General features: G+C 48.3%; 1 protein-coding gene across 1 annotated transcript in view; it reads left to right on the forward strand.

The window, feature by feature from the left end:
• The first annotated feature begins 21,628 nt into the window (after positions 1-21,628).
• Positions 21,629-23,092, forward strand: part of HAPSTR1 (HUWE1 associated protein modifying stress responses) — a 30,106-nt gene continuing 28,642 nt past the window's right edge. The window contains exon 1 of the mRNA XM_084818924.1: positions 21,629-22,028. Within this exon, the coding sequence (XP_084675050.1) occupies positions 21,779-22,028 (250 nt within the window). The 5' untranslated portion in view covers positions 21,629-21,778. The remainder of the gene's footprint in view (positions 22,029-23,092) is intronic.

The following is a 23,092-nucleotide window of genomic DNA, read 5'->3' on the forward strand; positions in this document are numbered from 1 at the left end:
GGCTCTCCCACACTGGAGGCATTCAAGATGAGTCTGGACAGCCATCTATCAGGGATGCTCTGACTTGGATTCCTGCATTGAGGAGGGGGTTGGACTTGATCGCCTTGTAGGCCCCTTCCAACCCTACTATTCTATGATTCTATGAACACTAAGATGCCCCAGAACACAGTTTAGCAAACCATTAGATCTTGCTCCTAGAGTTTTGCCTCTACTTTCAATATGTACCTGGAATATAACCGCTGGGAGGTTCTCTGGTAAGGATGTGTCAGTTGTCCACAACTGCAGTCCTGGAGCTGGCTGAAATGAGTTCGAAAATGTGCCAGAGGTGAGTGAGCCACCAACGTTCTGAAATGAGAAGCTGCACAAATGTGGTGGAATGTTCAGCGCAAAGTCCGGCGTCCCTATTGGCTGTGGCACAGCCAAGAAAGAGAAAGTGCTGTCAACAGAATGCTGAGCATGGCAACAAGTACAGCAAACATAGCGCGAGCAGGAAGAGTGAATATCCAATGGAGGGTCTCTCCCTCCCATCCCTCGTCAGCATCCATGGGACTGGGACTGGGAAGAGACTTCCACCTTAGTATCCTCCCCTGCATATTGTGATGTTTAATATACACTGGCTAATCTCTGAGTATTCAAATATTTGTTGGACATACACTGAATATTTAATATCTCTCTGATGCATTATCTTATTTGATGACAATGCTTGATATCTGACAGACTTTGATAGCAGGCATGCATTGATATTTTGTATTGGATGGTACTTGATAGCTGGCATGCAGTGATATATGGCCTTATTTGATGGATAATAGTTTAGAAGGTTTCATATTTAACACCTGCCAAAATCAAAACCAGCTCCAGGACTGGAGTACTCCCTGCCCCTGAACCCCATGGTTCCAGATGTGTGTGGATCCAAATCTGCTCCCCATCTGTCCCCCCTCAGAATGCCACTTTTTTGCACTTATGGCTGATGGTGGAGGAGGTTTCTGCACCCATGACCTGAAGACATGCGAGGGCTGAGAGGGAAATCCGTTACATCCCATGGTCTCTTGAACTCCCCCCAGGAGCCAAAATGTGGCTCAATTTGGATTGAAGCCAAAATGTTGAGGAAATATTTTCACATTTGGTAAGTGTTCAATACTTGCCAATATTCAATACATCTCAAAGCAGAATAATAGACATAATAAGTAGCAGATAAAAGGGCCTGCGGTGACAAAGAGTTGGGCACGACTTAACAGCTGAACAACAACAACAAAAGGGCCTTATCTTCCCCTTGTCTTCTAATTGATGTTCTATTGCTGTTTTATGACATCTGTGCATTGCTGAAGCAACAGCTCCCTTTTTCCATGGATGAGAACAGTTGGTCCAGCTGTCTCACAGTGCCCTGTCCAAGGTACTGGCCACTTCTACCCTGTCTAAGCCAGGCCCTGCTTTGACCCAACTTTACCAGACATGACCCTGCCTTCCCCTGACCTTACTGGCCGTGACTCTGTTTTACTTGCTGTTATGCTGTCCTCCCAGTAGGTGCCACTAACAACATAAGAAGAGCCATGCTGGATCAGCCCAAGGGTCCATCTAGTCCAGCATTCTGTTCATACAATGACCAACTCCCTATATATGCCTGCCTGAGGCCTGAGATATGTTGGAGGGGCCCTCCTCTGCATCCCTCCAGCACAAGACATACACTATGGTGGGATGTGGGAGAGGGCCTTCTCTGCTGTGGCACCCCACTTGTGGAATGCCCTCCCCTTGGAGGCCTGATTGGCCCGATTGGTCTCATTTCGGCACCAAGTAAAAACATGGCTTTTTACCGAAGCCTTTGATGGCTAAATGCGTTCCCTAGCACATTGTTTTAACTGTTTAATTGTTTTAGATTTTAACTGGTATTAGCTTGTTTAATAGTTTAATATGTTTTAAGTGTTTAAATTATTTATTGTTTTAAATAAATTTAAAACAATTTACTGTTTAAATTGATTTTATCTGTACGCCGCCCTGAGATCTTAATGATATAGGGCAGGATAGAAATGTTTTAAACAAACAAACAAAAACAGCTGTTGATCAGGTGCCCACAAGCGGGACACGAGCAGAACAGCACCCTCTCACCCATGTTCCCCAGCAACTGGTGTAACTGTTGCACTCTGCTCCCCTTGAGAGCTCAGGTCCTGTCCACGAGAGGCAGTGGCAATGAATTCTGTAAGTTAATTGTGCATTATGGGGCATATTGTCTTGTCCTGAACCTATTGCCAATCAGCTTAATTGGGTAACTCTGGATTCTAGTGGTCAGAGAGAAAGAAAAATGTCTCATTCTCTCTCTGTACTCTTCATAACTTTGTAAATTTTGCTTATTGTTTTCCGGGCTCAGTTCAAGAGTTGGTTTTAACCTTTAAAGCTCTAGATAGTTTAGGATCTCTTCTCGGTCATCCCAGAGTGCAGGACACGGAAGAATGGTCTCAAGTCCCAGGAAGCCAGATTCCGGCTGAACATCAGGAGAAACTCCCTGACTGCTAGAGCAATACGACAATGGAACCAATTACCCAGGGAGGCGGTGGGCTCTCCCACACTGGAGGCCTTCAAGACGAGGCTGGACAGCCACCTGTCAGGGATGCTCTGACTTGGATTCCTGCATTGAGCAGGGGGTTGGACTCGTTGGCCATGTAGGCCCCTTCCAACCCTACTGTTCTATGAAAGGCTTTCTTTGCAAAGTTAAACAGTTAAACAGTCCCTAAACTAAGGGACCCCCTATCTGGCTATGAACCCGCTCAGTTACTAAGATCATTAGGAGAGGCCCTTTGGAAGACGCCATTACTTGCAGAGGCCTGCTTGTGGGGCACGTGGAAAAGGGCTTTCTCCTGTGTTGCTCCCAAGCTCCGGAACACCCTCTCTCTACATTCAGGAAGGGGGTCAAGTTGCATCTTTTTATCATGGCTTTTAAAATGTTAGGGATTTTAAGGTGGTTTGTAAGGTTTTATCATGTTTGTATTTGTTTATCATTCTTGTTTTTGGAGTTCTTGTAAACCACCTTCATTGGTTCCGGAAAGGCAGTACAGAAATGCAATAAAGAAACAAACACATTTCTATAATGCCCCATCCTAGTCATTCCCCCCTCCCCCCCAGCTATACATCCCCAAATGTTTCATCCTTTCTTTGTAGCAGGGCTCACAGGAAAGCAACAGTGGCCCTTTTTTATTAGCAGGGATGCTGATGTCATTTGCCACCCTACTCGGACTTCCCTGTTGCCTCTGAGCTTAGCTGCGATTCTCAGAGGAGCTGGGGTGTGTGTGTGTGTGTGGATTTTCCCAGCAACAACGAACTGTTCCCTGTTGCAATGCAAAGTATTTTGGGGTAGCTTGGCCTGGAATGGGTAATTAAGACCCTTTAACTTTACAAAAACATTGTTCCAGGTCAGGATGAAAGCTGCTAGAACTAGTCTGTTTCTATGCCTCAAAGCAGCAGCCTGGAGTTTTGGGCTCTCCTTTGGGGGGTGGAGGTGGCCATGGGAACTGTCATGATGAATGGCTGAGCATCAAAATTTACCACTACACCACTGCTTTGTAGGGAAGGTGCCAAGGATGGCCCCACCCTAAACAGAGCCCTAGGCAAGGCGTTTTCCCCTCTGTTTAACTTTTGAATATCTTACTACTTATCCCTTTTGTAGCCCATCTCATGACTTTGATGAGCCATCTACAAGAATGATTTATCCCTGTCATATAAGGCAATAACTTTGTATGCATGGATCTGATTGTAGTTGCATGGTGTGGAGAAAGTGGACAGGGAGAAATTTTTTCCCCTCTTTCATAATGCTAGAACCCAACGGGCTCCTCCCATGAAGCTGAACAGTGGGAGATTCAGGACAGATCAAAGGATGTCCTTCTTCACACAGCGCATAGTCAAACTATGGGATTCGCTTCCACAGGATGTAGGGACGGCCCCCAACTTGGAAGGCTTTAAAAGGGGGTTGGGCAAATTCCTGGAGGAGAAGGCTATCAATGGCTACTAGTCCTGATCGTTTTTGCAACGATCTTTGGATTGAGCAATAAATGTATTACTTACTTACTAGTCCTGATGGCTATATGTTACCTCCAGTACCCAAGGCAGTATGCCTATGTACACCAGTTGCTGGGAAACATGGGTGGGAGGGTGCTGTAGCACTCATGTCCTGCTTGTGGGTTTCCTGGCGACAGCTGGTTGGCCACTGTGTGAACAGAATTCTGGACTAGATGGCCTCTTGGCTGATCCAGAAGGGCTTTTCTTCGGTTCCTAGGTTTTTATACTCATGTGCACACTCTCACAGGTTTGTGGAATGGGCACTGTTGTACATTTCCCCACTACTAAAAAATGGACATTAACACAGTGTTGGCCATGCAGGTCAAGTGTTGCCAACTTCATAAGTGGAGAACTATTTGTACAATTTATTATAGCTGTTGTCTGGATAGTAGATCAGATACACCAGGTGCCCCCTTTTCTGTAACTTTGCCATCGTCATCCTTTTCATCATCATTTAAACTGCTTATATACTGCTTGATATCATAAGATCTCTAAGCAGCTTACATAAAAAGTACATAACATACAATATAAAAACCAATGTTTTTGGTTTTTAATAACAGATACAATAAAAGTGCTACAAAAACAGTAAAAAAGAGCAGCGTGATTATAGGTCAGGGAAAGTCTGAGTAAACAGGTATGTCTTCAAGAGGCATCTAAAGCTCGCCACCATTTCTGCTTCTTGGACCATATGTGGGAAAGTGTTCCAGAGTGTGGGGCCACTACTGAGGAGGCCTGCTTACATGCCATTACCTGATGGCACCCTGTTGATCATGGGACGACCAAGGAGGTCTTCTCAGAAGATCTCAGGAGTCAACTTGGTGTATAGAGGAGAAGGTAGTCAGCCTGGTATCCTGGCCCTGAGTTGTTTAGGGCCTTAAAGGTCAGCCGCAAAACCTTGAACATGGCTTGGTAGCGAATAGGCAGCTAGTGTGGTTCTTTTAATAGTGTGGTTCTTTTCATGCCTGTATAGCTCGATGCTGCACTGAGCATCCTAATTGCTGCATTCTGCTCTAGGTGCAGCTTCCAAACCAGGGCAGCCCCTCGTAGAGTGCATTACAGTAATTGAAACATGAGGTTCCCAGCCCAATTATATCATTTTGGTGATGGGTTAAGCAAAATTTGATGCTGCCATATATCAAGAATGTGAAACGCCCCTTTATTTTAGAACATTCTTGTTCCATAGAATAAACTTCCATAGCTTGACAAAATTCCAGAAATTTACAATCTATGCACATGCTACATTAAACATGTGGAGGCTGGGAGTGGGACAGTGCTTCTTATCCCACTCCCCTGCACACACATAGACATGTGTTCAGTGTAATGTGTGAAAAGTGCCTGGGTTCTCTTCACATCTCTTTTATATTGTATTTTACTGTGTTGTATTTTATGGTTTTAATTGTTGTGAACAACCCAGTGAGCTTCAGGTGTTGGGGCAGTATAGAAATGTAATAAATAAATCTCCTGTAAACAAGCGTCTTTGGCCTTGCTTTGGGATTATAAGGGTGCCCTCTGGTGGCTAATCTCGAATAGTCCCCCCCCCCTTCCTCTACCACCATTTATTTTCACTTTTAAGGAAGCAATTCTATGCACATTTAGAAAAAAGTCCTACAACTGGCTGGGGAATGCTGGGAGTTGTAGGACTTTTTCTGTCTAAACAGGCATAGGATTGCGCCCTAAGAGTTGTACGTCATATTTTACTCCTTGGTTACTGTGATCCGGACTGGCTCCAGAGGGTGGAAAGATTTGGCATTGGCCTGGACTCCCAAACCAGCAAATAAATAAATACATACATAAAATCACACACACACACAGACCCAATATCACCATCCTCACTTTGCCTCTGCCCTTGTTGGCTATCCTATGCAATATTCTCAGGTTCTAGGCCTTGTCTTATCTCTACCAGATAAAGAGGACTTGTTGAGAGGCATTAGTGCTAGTGCACATTTGTTAAAGAGCATTAGTGCCAATGCGAATTACTGCAAATCTCCCCCCCCAACTGAAAAACTGGTCCACAAGCCCACGGAAGGGTGTGACTTGGAAAAAGCGGATCATCTGTGGAATCTGCATGTTGGATTCGTAGAAATCCCAACTCATTTGAATCCATTGCAGATTTCTCCGATATCCCGACTCAAAGCACCATGCTCCTTTGCCCGCAGGACAGCAGGCTGAGGGTTTGTGCAAAACCAGGGTCAGACACAATCCGCACTGTCTGCCACTGAACCTGTAGTGTCCCTAATTCCCTGTGGCAGAAATAAAGCAGATTAACCCACAGAGACAGGGAAAGTCAAGAGGGAGAGACTGCTCGGTGTAAGGGCTGGTTTGGGGTGTGCGATCACTTCTGGGGCAAAAACGTGACATGGACTTGGCTGCATGCACGAGGCTTCTGCATGCAATTAAGCAGCTGGATTTGGCTGGGAGGGAGCCTCAAAGAGGGCAATTGAGCTGAAACTACCTTTGCTGTGACCCGAGGTTTGTTACGTCAGGGGTGTTTTTGGCTGGGAAAGCAAACCAGCCATAGGCAGGAGATGATCAGATTTGGGGGGGGGGGCAGTGGCAGTAATAAGGTCTACTGCAGCATTTCGCAGCCCTGTTTAATGGTCCTAAGGGACACACTACACATGCTAGTTTCGGGGGGGGGTGTTGGGGGGGAATGCAGGGGGGGTGCAGAACTGGTTGCAGAAGTGGGACCAGGAAGTTTAATGTTTCACCTACATGCAATTTTTTCAATCAAAATCCATCGCAGGAACATTGGAAGCTGCCCTATACGGAGCCAGGCCATTGGTCCATCTAGCCCAGTATTGTCGACACTGACTGGCAGCAGCTCTGCAGGGTTTCAGGCAGGATACTTTCCTCGCCCCACCTGGAAAAGCTGAGGATCAAACCTGGGACCTCCTGCCTGCAAAGCAGGGGCTCCACCATGGAGCTACAGCCTATCCACCCACAAGAGAGTTCTTCTTGACCTACTGGCCACTCTGAGCCCTTGCAGGGGTGGTGGGCCGATTTTAATGGTCTGCCCACGAGGCTGATGGATCCGGATGGTTTCCTGGGGAGTTTCCTGCAGCGTTGGCCGGTGGTTCTGCCGAGGTCCTGCTCTCTGCCTGGAATGAGGAGACGACCTGGGCCATTGATACAATCCCTCCCAAATGTTCACAACTGAATCGTAAAAGCTTGGCGCCTCTATGTGCCAAGCCTGAGCAGCTGAGCGCAACAGGTGGGCCGAAAATTAAAGTGCGGGTGGTAGAAAAAAAACCACCCTTGGGACAAGTGTGATCATACTCTGGCGGGAAACCACTTTGGGGCTTGCTCTGCAGTGGTGATGACAGCAAAGGCATCTTCCTTTTCTGCGGCTGTTGCCTCTGCACCGTGTCATCTCCTGCGGCTTTTTCGAGTGGCAAAAGGCTCCCTGTAGGATCCGGAGGTCCAATGGAATCCTCAAAGGGTTGCTGTCAGTGGAGGCTGGTGACTCCTATTTCAGTGGGGTGGTGAATGTGCTTTGGGCTTCAGTCAGAACTCTAAAGGAGCTATCCAAGGTGCCCAACCCATTTTGGGGCCAGGGTTCAGCACTCTGGATAGCTCCTTTAGAGTTCTGACTGAAACCCAGAGAGGATTCACCGCCCACTGAAACAGGAGCCACCAGCCTTCACTGGCCACTGCGATGAATATGTATCACATTTTGCAGACAAAATTGCTTGTATTTGTCCCAAGTTGGATGCCATTGTTTTGACAGTTATTAATTAATTAATTAATTAATTAATTAATATTATTAAATTACATTTCTATACTGCCCAATAGCCAAAGCTTCCTGGGCAGATTACAGAGATTAAAAACATTAAAAAGACAGTATACAGAGATTAAAAGCCATTTACATTAAACACACACACACACGAACATACAACATACACAAGAGAACATATAAGTAAAACAACTTCAAACAAGCAATCTCAAGCAAACAACCATAACCATAAGACCACCCAGGATCGATTAAAACTTATCATATGCTGCCAAATGTCTGGGAGAAGAGAGAGGTCTTAACCTGGCGCCAAAAAGATAACCATGTTGGTGCCAGGTGATGGATGCGGCCTGGGTTCTTTCTAGTCATGCTGTTTTGGATATGTTCAACTTGTGCAGCCTGGTGATGTGTACAGATTTCTTAGCAAATTTAGACCTCCCACCAGTCCTTTGGATCCATGTCCTTCCTGAATATTAAAATCTGCCAGGACCGAGGGAGGATATAGTTCCCATTGCACTGAAAGAGGCTGTGGTTAAACCCCTCTTTAAAAACAAACAAGCAAACAAACAAACAACTAATTTTGGATCTTTTCATTCTGGATAATGGTATCTAATGTACCAGTCTTGAGTAAGATACTGGAAGAGGTGATGGCTTCTCAACAGCAGGTAATATTGGATGATACTGATTTTATGGATACATTCTAATCTAGTTTCCTGATGTCAAGGGCTCCTTGGAGGCCTCTCTCAGTCTAATCCAGTAGCCAAGTCCAGACACAGACAAAGGGATTCTTTTCAAAGCTTTATTCCTCTTTTACAACTTAACAACTCTACCGTTAGCAACTAGTTATGAGCAGCAGAGTACCTATGCCCTAAGTTGGAACAGTTGGTCCCTGTTTGAAAGGGAATTACTGGCAGACCTCTGAACTTAAGGACTAGGGAGAGTCCCTCCCCTTTTCCCTTGGATCCTCTGGGCACAGCCGTTGTTTGCACGCCAACCGGGCACTACGCCTCCTTTCCGCGCCCTTCATTTGGCGCCGCTCTCTGCATCTGCGTCACTCATCCACCAAGTCTGCTATCTCTGCTCGGTCACTCCCTGGACTGCTAACTAAACTAGGAATGTTGGTGGGAGGAATCTCCGCCAGCTGTTGGCCCTGGGAAAGAGGAGCGCGCTCCTCTCCCAGGAGCGACTCCTCTTCCTCAGAATCAGAACTACTCTGGGATTCTATGGGCTCAGTGTCCACCCTGACACCTGGGTTGTTTGGGGACAGAAACAGCCTTGATTGCCCTTGTGGATGACTTATGCTGGGGAATTGATCGAGTAAGGGAGTGAAACTCTGTTAGTTCTCCTGGACCTCTCAGCGGCCTTCGATACCATGGTATCCCCGTGGGTCACCTATGTGGAGTAGGATTGGGGGGCACAGAGTGACAGTAGCTCCAGCCGTTTCTGGAGGGGCGTACTCAGAAGGGGGTGTTGGAGGAGTCCTGTTCACTCCATGGCGATGTGCTTTTGGGGTGCCTCACAGTTCTATCTTGTCCGCCATGCTTTTTAACACCTATACTCAAGAGACATCACAGGGAGGTTTGGGCTAAATATTGTCAGTATGCAGATGACACACAGCTCTGCCTCTCATTTTCTCCTGCTAGTCCCAGGGAGGCTGTGGAAACCTTGAACAGGTGTCTGGAGGCACTTTTTGGATGGGTGAGGCCAAGCAGCTGAAGCTTAATCCAGATAAAATAGAAGTGCTGTGAGTGGGAAAGCCTGCTGATCTGGATGGAGGTGGGAGACTGGGGTTGGATGGAGTTGCACTCCCCCAGAAGGCCCAAATGTGCAGCTTGGAGGTTCTCCAGGACTCAGGGACTATCTGAGTGCAAGTTGGAAGCGCCGGTTACCAGGAATGCCTTTTATCAGCTTTGGCGTATTCACCAGCTGAACCGCAGTCTGGAGAAAGTGGACCTTGCTACAGTCATCCATGCCCTAGTTAAGGCCAGACAAGTCTGTTGTATCACACTCTACATGGGGCTGCCTTAGAAGACAGTTTGGAAGCTTCAGCTGGTGCAGAGATTATTTATTTATTTGTTACATTTTTATACCGCCCAATAGCCGAAGCTCTCTGGGCGGTTCACAACAATTAAAACCGTAAAATACCAGACAACAAAGTTCGGTCAGTCGCTTCCGATTCTTCGTGACTTCATGGACCAGCCCACGCCAGAGCTTCCTGTCGGCCGTCACCACCCCCAGCTCCCCCAAGGTCGAGTCCGTCACCTCCAGAATGTCATCCATCCATCTTGCCCTTGGTCAGCCCCTCTTCCTTTTGCCTTCCACTTTCCCTAGCATCAGCATCTTCTCCAGGGTGTCCTGTCTTCTCATGATGTGGCCAAAGCACTTCAGTTTTGCTTTTAATAACATTCCCTCAAGTGAGCAGTCTGGCTTTATTTCCTGGATTATGGACTGGTTTGATCTTCTTGCAGTCCAAGGCACTCTCAGAATTTTCCTCCAGCACCACAGTTCAAAAGTATCTATCTTCCTTCGCTCAGCCTTCCTTATGGTCCATCTCTCGCAGCCATAGGTTACTACGGGGAATACCATTGCTTGAACTATGCGGACCTTTGTTGTCAGTGTGATGTCTCTGCTCTTCACTATTTTATCAAGATTTGTCATTGCTGTCCCCCCAAGAAGTAAATGTCTTCTGATTTCCTGGCTGCAGTCAGTGTCTGCAGTAATATTTGCGCCTAGAAAGACAAAGTCTGTCACTGCCTCCACGTTTTCTCCCTCTATTTGCCAGTTATCAATCAAACTGGTTGCCATAATCTTGGTTTTTTTGAGGTTTAACTGCAACCCAGCTTTTGCACTTTCTTCTTTCACCTTCGTCATGAGGTTCCTCAGCTCCTCCTCGCTTTCAGCCATCAAAGTGGTATCATCTGCATATTTGAGATTGTTAATGTTTCTTATAGTAATTTTAACTCCAGCCTTGGCTTCATCAAGCCCAGCACGTCGCATGATGTGTTCTGCGTACAGGTTGAATAGGTAGGGTGAAAGTATACAACCCTGCCGTACTCCTTTCCCAATCAAACCAGTCCGTTGTTCCGTGGTCTGTTCTTACCGTTGCTACTTGGTCGTTATACAGATTCCTCAGGAGGCAGACAAGATGACTTGGTATCCCCATCCCACCAAGAACTTGCCACAATTTGTTATGATCCACACAGTCAAAGGCTTTAGAATAGTCAATAAAACAGAAATAGATGTTTTTCTGAAACTCCCTGGCTTTCTCCATTATCCGGCGGATGTTGGCAATTTGGTCTCTAGTTCCTCTGCCTTTTCTAAACCCAGCTGGTACATCTGGCAATTCTCGTTCCATGAATTGCTGGAGTCTACCTTGCAAGATCTTGAGCATTACAGATGATAAAATACAATATAAAAGTTTAAAACTACAATATAAAAATAACCAGACTGAAGCTAGCAGCAGTGCAAACATTTACAATACAATACCAGATAAAAACAAAATGAAAAAGAACATGCCAGGGAGAATAAAAAGATTTTCACCTGGTTCCAAAATGAGCACAATGTAGGCGCCAGGCAAACCTCTTTGGGAAGCTCATTGCACAACTGGGGTGCCATGGCAGAAAAGGCCCTCTTCTCATTAGTCACCCACTGCATTTCCTTTGGCAGGGGCTCCCAGAGAAGGGCTGCTGAAGTTGATCTTAGGGTCTGGGCAGGTGTATATGGGAGGAGACGACCCTTCAGATCACCTGACCCCAAGCCGCTAGCAGCCACCTGTTGGCTTGAGGGGGCTAGGCGATCAGAACACACTACACTGAATGTGTGCCGGCTGCGCTGGTTGCCAGTGTGTTTTTGGACCCAGCTTGAAGTGCTTGTGGTGATTTCCTTGAAGCCCTGAATGGCTTGGGACCAAGTTATTTGAAGGACCACTTGCACCTATATGAACCTGCCTGAACCCGAAGATCAGCTACGGAGACCCTGCTCAGATGTCTACCAATAAGATCTGTTAGGTTGGTTGGGTGCAAGTCGTAGAGCCTTTTTGGTGGTAGTCTGCCCATAGAATGTACACATGGCTCACTCCCTGACTGTTTTTAAATGGGCCTTTAATACCTGGATGTTCCAGTCTGTTGTTAAGTGAGCAGATGGACATTTTTATTTTATAATTTTACTGTAGCTGTTGTTTTAAATATTTTATGCTGCTGGTTTAGTTAGTTGTATTTTATATTTTATCGTTTTAAAGGTTTTACCAGCAAAGGCAATGTATGCCGGCTGGAACTCACTTAGGAAGAGCTGTTGTCTCAGCAATGTGCAGAGGTCTTCTGATGCTTTATGAAGGCTGGCTGATCTGGGCCTGCTGTTAATCCCACTGCCTCTGAGAAGTTGTCTGTCTTTTTAAGGACAATTGCCTTATTCTGCTGCCACTTTCTCCTCCAGCATAGGGATGGTGAGGACTACACTGGGGGAGTTGGGAGGGGAGATGCCTTCTGTGTCCAGTAAACCCACATCCTCTGCCATGGGGTAACAGACAATGGCTCACTTGACAATACTTCCTCCGGCTTGGAGCCCTCCTCTGAGCTGGGGGGAGGGGGGGATTCAAGGCCAGAGAAAATGACACTTGATGAAAATCACTTACCCTTCAGGCAATTTTTGCAATCAAAATCCACTCATCCACCCCAACCCCTCCTATCCCCTGCCAATGACTGAGAAAGCAATTAATTGTTCTGTCTCCCACCACCAATCATTGCTGTTATAATCAACTTCACAGCCCCCCACCAACTCCATTGCCCTAAAAAAAAACCCTAACATGCCAGAAGTCTGGGTAACAACAGTGGACGACAATGCAGTGTTTTTATTTATTTATTTACTTACTTACTTATTGATTAGATTGATTAGCCGCCCATCTGGCCGACTACCCGGCTACTCTAGGCAGAGTACAATACTAATAACAACACGAAATACGACGAATTTACATAATCAACTGAACAAAACAACATAACAAAACAAAACAACACTGCTCTAAAAAACCCTTGTTGTTGTTCAGTCGTTCAGTCGTGTCCGACTCTTCGTGACCCCATGGACCATAGCACACCAGGCCTTACTGTCCTCCGCTCTCTCCCGGAGTGTGCTCAAGTCCATATTCATTGCATCGGTGATGCTATCTAGCCATCTCATCCTCTGCTGTCCCCTTCTCCTTTTGCCTTCCATCTTTCCCAGCATCAGGGTCTTTTCCAGAGAGTTTTCTCTTCGCATTAGGTGGCCAGAATATTTGAGCTTCAGCTTCAGTATCTGTCCTTCCAATGAGCACTCAGGGTTGATTTCCTTTAGGATTGACTGATTTGACCTCCTTGCAGTCCAGGGGACTCGTAAGAGTCTTCTCCAGCACCACAGTTCGAAAGCATCAATTCTTCGGCACTCAGCCTTTCTTATAGTCCAGCTCTCACAGCCATACATTGCTACTGGGAAAACCATAGCTTTGATTATACGAATCTTTGTCAGCATGGTGATGTCTCTGCTTCTTACTATGCTGTCTAGGTTTGCCATAGCTTTCCTCCCAAGGAGCAAGCGTCTTTTAATTTCATGGCTACAGTCACCGTCTGCGGTGATCTTGGAGCCCCAGAAAATAAAATCTGTCACTGCTTCCATTTCTTCCCCTTCCATATGCCAGGAAGTGATGGGGCCAGATGCCATGATCTTAGTTTTTTTAACATTGAGTTTCAAACCAGCTTCTGCACTCTCCACTTTCACCCTCAACAAGAGGCTCTTTAGATCCTCTTTGCTTTCTGCCATTAGGGTGGTATCGTCTGCGTATCTGAGGTCGTTGAGAATTCTCCCAGCAATCTTAATTCCGATTTGTGATTCATCCAGCCCGGCGTTTCTCATGATGTACTCTGCATATAAATTAAATAAGCAGGGCAACAATATGCAGCCTTGTCGTACTCCTTTCCCAATTTTGAACCAATCGGTTGTTCCATGTCCGGTTCTTACTATTGCTTCTTGACCCTCGTACAGGTTTCTCAGGAGACAGGTAAGGTGGTCTGGTACTCCCATCACTTTCAGAATTTGCCACAGTTTGTTGTGATCCACACAATCAAAGGCTTTAGCGTAGTCAATGAAGCAGAAATAGATGTTTTTCTGGAATTCTCTTGCGTTCTCCATGATGCAGCGAATGTTGGCGATTTGATCTCTAGTTCCTCTGCCTCTTCGAAACCCAGCTTGTACTTCCGGTAGTTCTCGGTTCACATCCTGCTGAAGCCTAGCTTGTAGGATTTTGAGCATCACCTTGCTGGCATGTGAAATGAGCGCAATGGTGCGGTAGTTTGAACACTCTTTGGCGTTGCCCTTCTTTGGAATTGGAATGTAAACTGACCTTTTCCAGTCTTGTGGCCATTGTTGAGTGTTCCAAATTTGTTGGCATATTGAGTGCAGCACTTTAACAGCATCATCTTTTAGGATTTTAAATAGCTCGGCTGGAATACTGTCATCTCCGCTAGCTTTCTTGTTAGTAATGCTACCTAAGGCCCACTTGACTTCACTCTCTAGGATGTCCGGCTCAAGTTCAGTGACCGCACTATCATGGCTATCAGGGACATTCAGATCTTTCCTGTATAGTTCTTCTGTGTATTCTTGCCACCTCTTCTTAATCTCATCTGCTTCTGTTAGGTCCCTGCCTTCTTTGTCCTTTATCATGCCCGTCTTTGCACAAAACGTTCCCTTGAGATCTCCAATTTTCTTGAAGAGATCTCTAGTCTTTCCCATTCTGTTGTTTTCTTTGATTTCTTTGCATTGTTCATTTAAGAAGGCCTTCTTGTCTCTCCTTGCTATTCTCTGGAACTCTGCATTCAGTTGGACATATCTTCCCCTTTCTTCCTTGCTTTTCGCTTCCCTTCTTTCCTCAGCTACTTGTAAAGCCTCCTCAGACAGCCACTTTGTTTTCTTGCATTTCTTTTTCTTTGGGATGGATTGAGTTGCTGCCTCCTGAACAATGTTACAGACCTCCGTCCATAGTTCCACAGGCACTCCGTCTATCAGGTCTAATCCCTGAAATCTATTCCTCACCTCCACTGTATATTCATAACGGATATGATTTAGGTAATACCTGAATGGTTTAGTGGTTTTCCCTACGTTCTTCAATTTATGCCGAAATTTTGCAAGAAGCAGCTCATGATCTGAGCCACAGTCAGCTCCAGGTCTTGTTTTTACTGACTGTATAGAGCTTCTCCATCTTTGGCTGCAAAGGACATAATCAATCTGGTTTCGATATTGACCATCTGGTGATGTCCATGTGTAGAGTCGCCTCTTGTGCTGTTGGAAAAGAGTGTTTGCTATGATCAGCGTGTTCTCCTGGCAAAACTCTATTAGCCTTTGTCCTGCTTCATTTTGTGCACCAAGGCCATGCTTGCCTGTTATCCCAGTGATTTCTTGACTTCCTACTTTAGCATTGCAATCCCCTATGATGAAGAGGACATCTTTTTTGGGTGTTAGTTCTAGAAGGTGTTGTAGGTCTTCATAGAACCGATCAACCTCAGCTTCTTCGGCCTCAGTGGTTGGGGCATAGACTTGAATTACTGTGATGTTGAATGGTTTGCCTTGGATTCGTACTGAGATCATTCTATTGTTTTTGAGATTGTACCCCAGTACTGCTTTTCCCACCCTTTTGTTGACTATGAGTGCTACTCCATTTCTTCTAAGAGATTCTTACCCACAGTAGTAGATATAATGGTCACCTGAATTCAGTTCGCCCATGCTTGTCCATTTTAGTTCACTGATTCCCAAGATGTCGATGTTCAGTCTTGCCATCTCATGTTTGACCACCTCCAGCTTACCTTGATTCATTGATCTGACATTCCAGGTTCCTAAACGATATTGTTCTTTACAGCATCGGATTTTCTTTTCACCACCAAACACATCCACAGCTGAGTGTCCTTTCGGCTTTGGCCCAGCCGCTTCACTCTTTCTGGCGCTACTTGGAAATTCCCTCTGCTCTTCCCCAGTAGTATATTGGACACCTTCCGACCTGAGGGGCTCATCTTCCGGCGTCATCTCTTTTAGCCTTGTGATACGTTCCATGGGGTTTTCTTGGCAAAAATACTGGAGTTGGTTGCCATTTCCTTCTCCAGTGGACCACATTTTGTCAGAACTCTTCGCCATGACCTGTCCGTCTTGGGTGGCCCTGCATGGCATAGCTTATGGCTTCACTGAGTTATGCAAGCCCCTTCGCCACAACAAGGCAGTGATCCATGAAGGGGCTAAAAACCCCTAACCCTCCCCAAATGCCCGCCTGAACAGCCAGGTTTTGAAAGCTTGGCAGAAGCTCATCAAAGAGGGGGCATGGCAGAGGTCACTAGGTGTCAGGGTGGAAACTGAGCCGATAGAACCCCAGAGCAGTTCTGATTCTGAGGAGGATCAGCAATCCGTGGGAGAGGAGCCAGCTCAACCCTCACAGGCACAGCAGCTGGCAGAGATTCCTCCTGCCGGCATTCCTGAGATAGTGATCCTAGCAGTGAGAAAGTGCGGGAGGGGGGTTGCTAAACGCTCGACGCAGACGCGGGAGCGATGAGCAATGGAGGGCATGGAAAAGAGGTGTAGCGCCCGTTTGGTGCGCAAGCAACGGCCGCCTCCCATGGATCCAAGGGAATGAGGGATGATCTCTCCCTAGCCCATAAGTTCAGGGTCTTCAAGTGACTCTCCTTCAAACGGGGATCAACTGCCTACTCGGAGCATAGGCTACTCTGCTGTTCATTGCTTAGTTGCTGGTGATTAGCATCTGAAAGAGTAATTAAGTTGTAAAACCTTACCTGAAGGATCGCCTCCTCCCATATGTGCCTGCCTGAACCTTAAGATCATCATCAGCGGCCCTTCTCCATGAGCCCCTGCCAAAGGAAGTGAGGCGGGTAGCTACTAGGAGGAGGGCTTTTTCTGCTGTGGCACCCCAGCTCTGGAATGAGCTCCCTAGTGAGGTTCGCCTGGCGCCTACATTGTATTCCTTTCGGCGCCAGGTGAAGACCTTTTTATTTTCCCAGGCATTTTAGCATTTTAGCTTTATTTTATCTTTGCTGTTTTAAATCTGTATTTTAAACTCCTGCACTGCTGCTAGGTTTTATTGTGGTTGTATTGTTATATTGTGGTTTTAATGTTCTGTATATTTTAAATTGTTTTATTGTGTGTTGCTTGGATTTAATTTTTGTGAACCGCCCAGAGAGCTTCGGCTATTGGGCGGTATAGAAATGAAATGAATAAATAAAAGGATTAAAGCCTTGAAAAGAATCCTTTCGTCTGTGTCTTGAGTTGGCTATTGGAGTGGACTGAAAGAGGCCGCTAGGGCGCTCCTGACACTAGGGAGGGAATTCCACAGAGTGGGGGCCACCATAGAAAAGGCCCTCTCCCTAGTCCTCACTAGCCTAGTTGTCCTGGCTGATAGGACAGACAGAAGGCTGACTGAGGCCAATCTCGTTGAGTGGCATCCCTGGTGTTGTTGGAGGTGCTCCATAAGATAGACTGGGCCAGAACCATATAGGGTTTTAAAAGTCAATGCCAACACCTTGAATTGGGCCTGGAAAACAACTGGTAACCAGTGCAACTCCTTCAGCATTGGAGTGATGTGGTCTTGCCGATGGCTGCCTTTAATCAGGTGGGCTCCCACGTTCTGCACCAGCTGCAGCTTCCGAACCATCTTCAAGGGTAGCCCCACGTAGAGCACATTACAGCAGGGTTGTTGTATCCTACTCAGTCAGATGCCCACCTTCACAATATGCGCATAATAACACTGGACTTTGTTGCACGGGTGACATAACCTACATTACCTTCAGGCTGTTTTTGACAACAGAATCTACCTACCCCCAAGAATCGCCCCTTTTCACTCCATGGGTGGGGGGAATTTGTCACCCTCCCAGTACTGCTGCTACATCAGCCCCCCACCCCCCCGCCTAGAAAAATGCAACACCCCAGCAAACTGGAAAACAACACCAGGGGGTTGTCATACAGTACTCTTTTAGCTCCCACCCAGCAATATGGATATAACAAGACTGTGCTACTTTTCAAGGCTGAAGCAACCCACTTTCTCTTTGGGCTTTTTTTGCAATCAAAATCCCTCCACTCACAAGGTTCCATTTCCCACCATGAGTGGGAAAACAATTAATCATCCTTTCCCTGTCCAGACCACTGCTACAATCATTTTCACACACACCCCACCTCAATTTCCCTAAAAAACCCAACGTGCCCAAACTGGATAACAACACTGCCTGGGCCACACTGTCATACTTTCTTAGCCACCCCCTCCCCCCCACTCCCAACAACTCCCAACAACGGGCTACTTTGCAAGGGTGACGTAAGCCACACTTTTGTGGGTCACAGTCCCCCTCCCCCCAATTACGGGAATAGTAATGGAGAACCTTTTTCTTTTCTCTTTTTGCATGGCAGGATAATTTTTTTAATGTTTCCCAAGTCAGGGGAGGGGAATTAACATTTTTGCATGAACTCCTTCCTGCCTTTGCTACCTTTTGTTCTGTACTAAGGCTGCAATCCTCTACACACTAACCTGAAAGCAAGTCTCAATGGGACTTGTTTCTCAATAGACATGTAGAGGACTGAGCTGTAAAATTCTGGCATTTCTTCATTTCTACCTCCCAATCTACCCCCATGGGCAGCAATCAGTTCTCCACTAACAACAACAAAATGAGTTCAAAGGAAGCATCAAGTCCTTCTCCAAACAATGGGTGTGTCACTCTACACTTATCTCTATGGCTAGCACTGCTCTCTGAAATATCAGTCATAACTGTGATTTTACTTATTGGCTAAAAACGGCAGAAGTGGGCTTGTTCCTCACAAAATAATTGGGCATAGTTAGTGCTTGCACACTTTGCCTCATGTCTCTGGTTCTGCAAAGGCTAGAGAGATTGCTGCTTTAAAAAAAGAAAAGAAAAGCTGGGAATCCAGGCCAGCTAATATTGCAAATGAACACTGGGTGGCATTCCTAGAACTCAGGTAAAGCCCAGGCAATATGGCAACCCTGCGTTGTGGGCATGGCTGGTGGTGTTGCCCTGTTCTGTGCTTTGTGGAGCTCGGGGGGGGGGGGGGTTGGTCTCAACTTTTCTGCTGGGAGCGTATGGCACACTGGCAGGGTTTACACCAATGTTGTGGCAACCAATATAGCACCACCATAGGATTACGGCCAGGACAGCAGAACCATAGAATTGCCCAACCATCTGCCTTCCTCATTACAACACCATTGATTTGGGCCCTGTCTTCAGTGTCCTGTCTTGGGCAATTGTTCTCCTTCCTTCTCACATCCTTTTAACTCATTGAAAGAAGCCAGTGAGGCCCTCTTTCCTCATCCCTACCCATTCCATCAGTCAGATAGAACCATCAAAGCTGCAGTTTGATGCTCTCCTACAAAAAAGCAAGTTCCATTCAGAGGGACTTTCTTCTTCTCCTCCCCCCAGAACATACACACATATAAACAGACAAAAAAACAAACAAGCACTGGATCAGACCATCTATATCCTGTGGAGGCTGGTGGCTCCGATGTCAGTGGGGTGGTGAATCCGCTCCAGGTTTCAATCAAAACCAGTCAGAACTCTAAAGCAGCTTTCCAACTCTTCAATCAAGTTTACTTCCTAGTAAGTGCGTTTTCATAGTAAGAAGCAGAGACATCACCTTGCCGACAAAGGTTCGTACAATCAAAGCTATGGTTTTCCCGGTAGCAACGTATGGCTGTGAGAGCTGGACTATAAGGAAGGCTGAGCGCCGAAGAATTGATGCGTTAGAACTGTGGTGCTGGAGAAGACTCTTACGAGTCCCCTGGACTGCAAGGAGGTCAAATCAGTCCATCCTAAAGGAAATCAACCCTGAGTGCTCATTGGAAGGACAGATACTGAAGCTGAAGCTCAAATATTCTGGCCACCTAATGCGAAGAGAAAACTCTCTGGAAAAGACCCTGATGCTGGGAAAGATTGAAGGCAACAGGAGAAGGGGACGGCAGAGGATGAGATGGCTGGATAGCATCACCGATGCAAAGAACATGAACTTGAGCACACTCCAGGAGAGAGCGGAGGTCAGGAAGGCCTGGCGTGCTTTGGTCCACGGGGTCACGAAGAGTCGGACACGACTTAACGACTGAACAGCAAAGTGCATTTTAAGATTATGCTTTAAGGTTGCAATCCTGTGGCCATTTATAGGAATAAATGGAACTTGGTCCTCTCTTGCACGTGTCCCCTCTAAATAAGAGACATGTGGCAACCTACCCAGTTTACCCTTTGCCTGCGTATGAAGCCCCTTGCTTTAGTGCGATGGACACACAGCATTTGCGGATATTGTATATAATAAGGATCAGGATTATCCTCAATTGTGCAAATATGGTATGCACAGTTGCATAATCAGGACAACAGCTAGAGTTTTCAGGAAAGTCTCAGAATTTATTAAACTTACAGATAGATCCAATACAATACTAGTCCCATAAACTTTGTATTAAAGACATAGTCATAAAAAAGACACATGGGGAAAAGTGATATAATACGATGGATAAAGGGCATGCAAAATTATCAACACGGGAGGGAAAGATAGTTCAGATCAATGACAAATGTTGTTGTTATTGTTCAGCCGTTAAGTCATGTCCGACTCTTCGTGACCCCGTGGACCATAGCACGCCAGGCCTTCCTGTCCTGCGCTCTCTCCCGGAGTGTGCTCAAGTCCGTATTCATTGCATCGGTGATGCTATCCAGCCATCTCATCCTCTGCCGTCCCCTTCTCCTTTTGCCTTCAGTCTTTCCCAGCATCAGGGTCTTTTCCAGTGACTTTTCTCTTCGCATTTGGTGGCCAGAATATTTCAGCTTCAGCTTCAGTCTCTGTCCTTCCAATGAGCACTCAGGGTTGATTTCCTTTAGGATGGACTGATTTGACCTCCTTGCAGTCCAGGGGACTCGTGCATGGGCCAAATATCATCATGATCTATTTATCGTTTCAGAACCTTGCAGACATAGCCCATTTCCAGACAAAAGTTATTTTGCATGCTATGTCCTGGTCAAACCTGTATATTATATGCAACTTTTAGTCATTAGTACTACGTCCCATGATTTATGAAACCACTGATACTGAGGAGCGGGAGGAAAATTTACTCCAATAATAATATTGAGTAGTTAATATTTCTTGGACCGACAGTACTTGAGTGTGTGCATTATGTTATATATGGCTATGTTGTGTATTATTTTATGTATTATTATTAATAATAATAATAATAATAATAATACAGCAATTGGCATCTTAGGTTGGTCACTGTTTTGTTGCGGGGGGGGAGGAAGGAGTAAGAAAACGAGGCTATTCCGTCTCCTTCCCTCGCAGCTATCATCTCAGGTCCCCCCGCGACGACCCTGCCCACATCACCGACGCCCGCGTCTCCCCGCAGCGCCTGGGGCGCCAAGGACCCTCCGGCACGAGAAACCAGCAGCTGGCGAGAGAAGGGAAGCACCTGCGCATGCGCGCGGGCATACCGCACCGATACACGCGCACACCCCGCCCGCGCGAGGCGCGCTTGCGCAGACCGTCCCTTCCCCTCCCCTTCCCCCCTGTTCTCTCCCTCTTCCTCCCTTCCATTTTGACCGCGCAACCAACCTTCGTCACCGAGGTTTTTTTTTTTTTAAAAAAGCAGCGTCTCGTCTCCGCCTCTTTTGTGACATTGATGGGCACGTCAAGGGCCCAATGGGCGCGCGGGAGCGTCCGAAGGGGCGATCGGCAGTGGCGCGCCGAGGAAAAGGAAGGCGGGGCTTGGTTTTCTTCCCCCCCTCCACCCTCTTTTGGCCCCAGCCGGCCAGCCAGCCAGCACGTTCGGGTGAGGCCTCTTTGGTGCGCTCGGGGCGGCGTCTCCGGCTCAGTGTGGTCGGAGGCGGCGGAGGGGCCGGGCGCTCCGGCGGGCCGATTGTTGTGATGCGGCGGCTCGCGGCGGCGGCGTCGGCGGCCCCGGCGGGAGGCGCCGGGCGGAGGTAGCCGGGCCTGCCGAGCCGAGCGCGCCCGGGCGGCGCGATGGAGGACAAGGCGGCCAAGGAGGAGGGCGAGGCGGAGATCCAGGAGCTGCACGGGCCCGAGCACTGGTTCAGCAAGTGGGAGCGGCAGTGCCTGGCCGAGGCCGAGCAGGACGACGGGGCGCTGCCGCCGGAGCTGCAGGACGACGACGAGGCCGCCGCCGCCGCCGCGCCGCAGCCCGAGCACAAGCAGCAGAAGCTCTGGCACCTCTTCCAGAACTCGGCCACGGCCGTGGCGCAGCTCTACAAGGGTGAGCGGCCGGGGCGGGCGGGCGGGCGGGCGGCCCCGGGGGAGCGCGGGCGCCGCCGGGCCTGCCGGGCGCCGGGGCGGGGGCCGGGCCCCGCGTGCCTGCGCTCGCCGCCTGCGTACGTGACACGCGTGCCCGGGGCGGGCGCGCAGCCGCCGCTCCCGACGTGCGGGCCGGGGGACGCGCGACGCTCCGCGCCCTCGGGGGAGCCTGTGGCGGGGGGCGCTTCTCCCGCGGCTCCCCCTCGCCTCGAAGGGGGGCGGGCGGCGGAGGGGACAGCGGGGGGCGGACGTGTGAGGGAAGGGGCGTGAGGGGCGTGGCAGGAAGGGGCCGAGTGGCGGCCCCGGGGAGGCGCTGTGCGGCCGGCCGGCCGCCCGCCCCCGAGGCCCGCCCGCCCCGGCCTCCGCGGCACGCAGACGCGCGGCTCGGCGGGCGCGCACAAAATGGCGTGAGGAGGATTCCGCCTCGCCTCGCCTCGCGCGGCCTCCCGCCCCCCCCCCCCCGATTACACAAAAGCGGGCGGGCGGGCGGGAACCGCGGTGGGGGGAGCGCAGGCATTGGTTTCGCCCTCTCTCGTTCGCACGCCCCCCCCCGTTGTTGGAAGGTGGGGTCGTCCCGGTCCATTCGGCCCCTCCCTTCGGCTTCCCGTCGGCCCTACCCACCGACAAAATGGCGAGGGGAGAGCGGAGGGGGGGCAGGTTTGAGCGACAGGGTGGCGAGGGGGGTGTTCAGAGGGAGGGGGCACGCAAAAGCAGGGGCTTGTATGTGTTTTTTTTTTTTAATGGCGAGTCTTCTCCTCTCCCCCCCCCTTAGGAGGCCAGGCAGTGTACTTGCTACCCCCCTATATGAATGGGCACGTGGGTGCTTCCAGTAATCTCTTGTGTGCCCCCCCCCCTTGAGACTTGGTTGCTTCCAGGCTGCTTCACATCCTGCTTCCCCCCCTCTTCTTCCCCCCCCCATGAAGTCTCCCATTTCCTCCTCCTGCCCCCTCCCTCTTCCGTCCCGGCGGCGGCTGAACAAAATGGCGAAGCCCAACATGGCCGAGGGAGACGGGCTGAATGACAGAT

This window comes from Heloderma suspectum, chromosome 12, assembly GCF_057233095.1.
Source record: "Heloderma suspectum isolate Gila_16-S chromosome 12, 16-S_ref, whole genome shotgun sequence".
NCBI classification, from domain to species: domain Eukaryota; kingdom Metazoa; phylum Chordata; class Lepidosauria; order Squamata; family Helodermatidae; genus Heloderma; species Heloderma suspectum.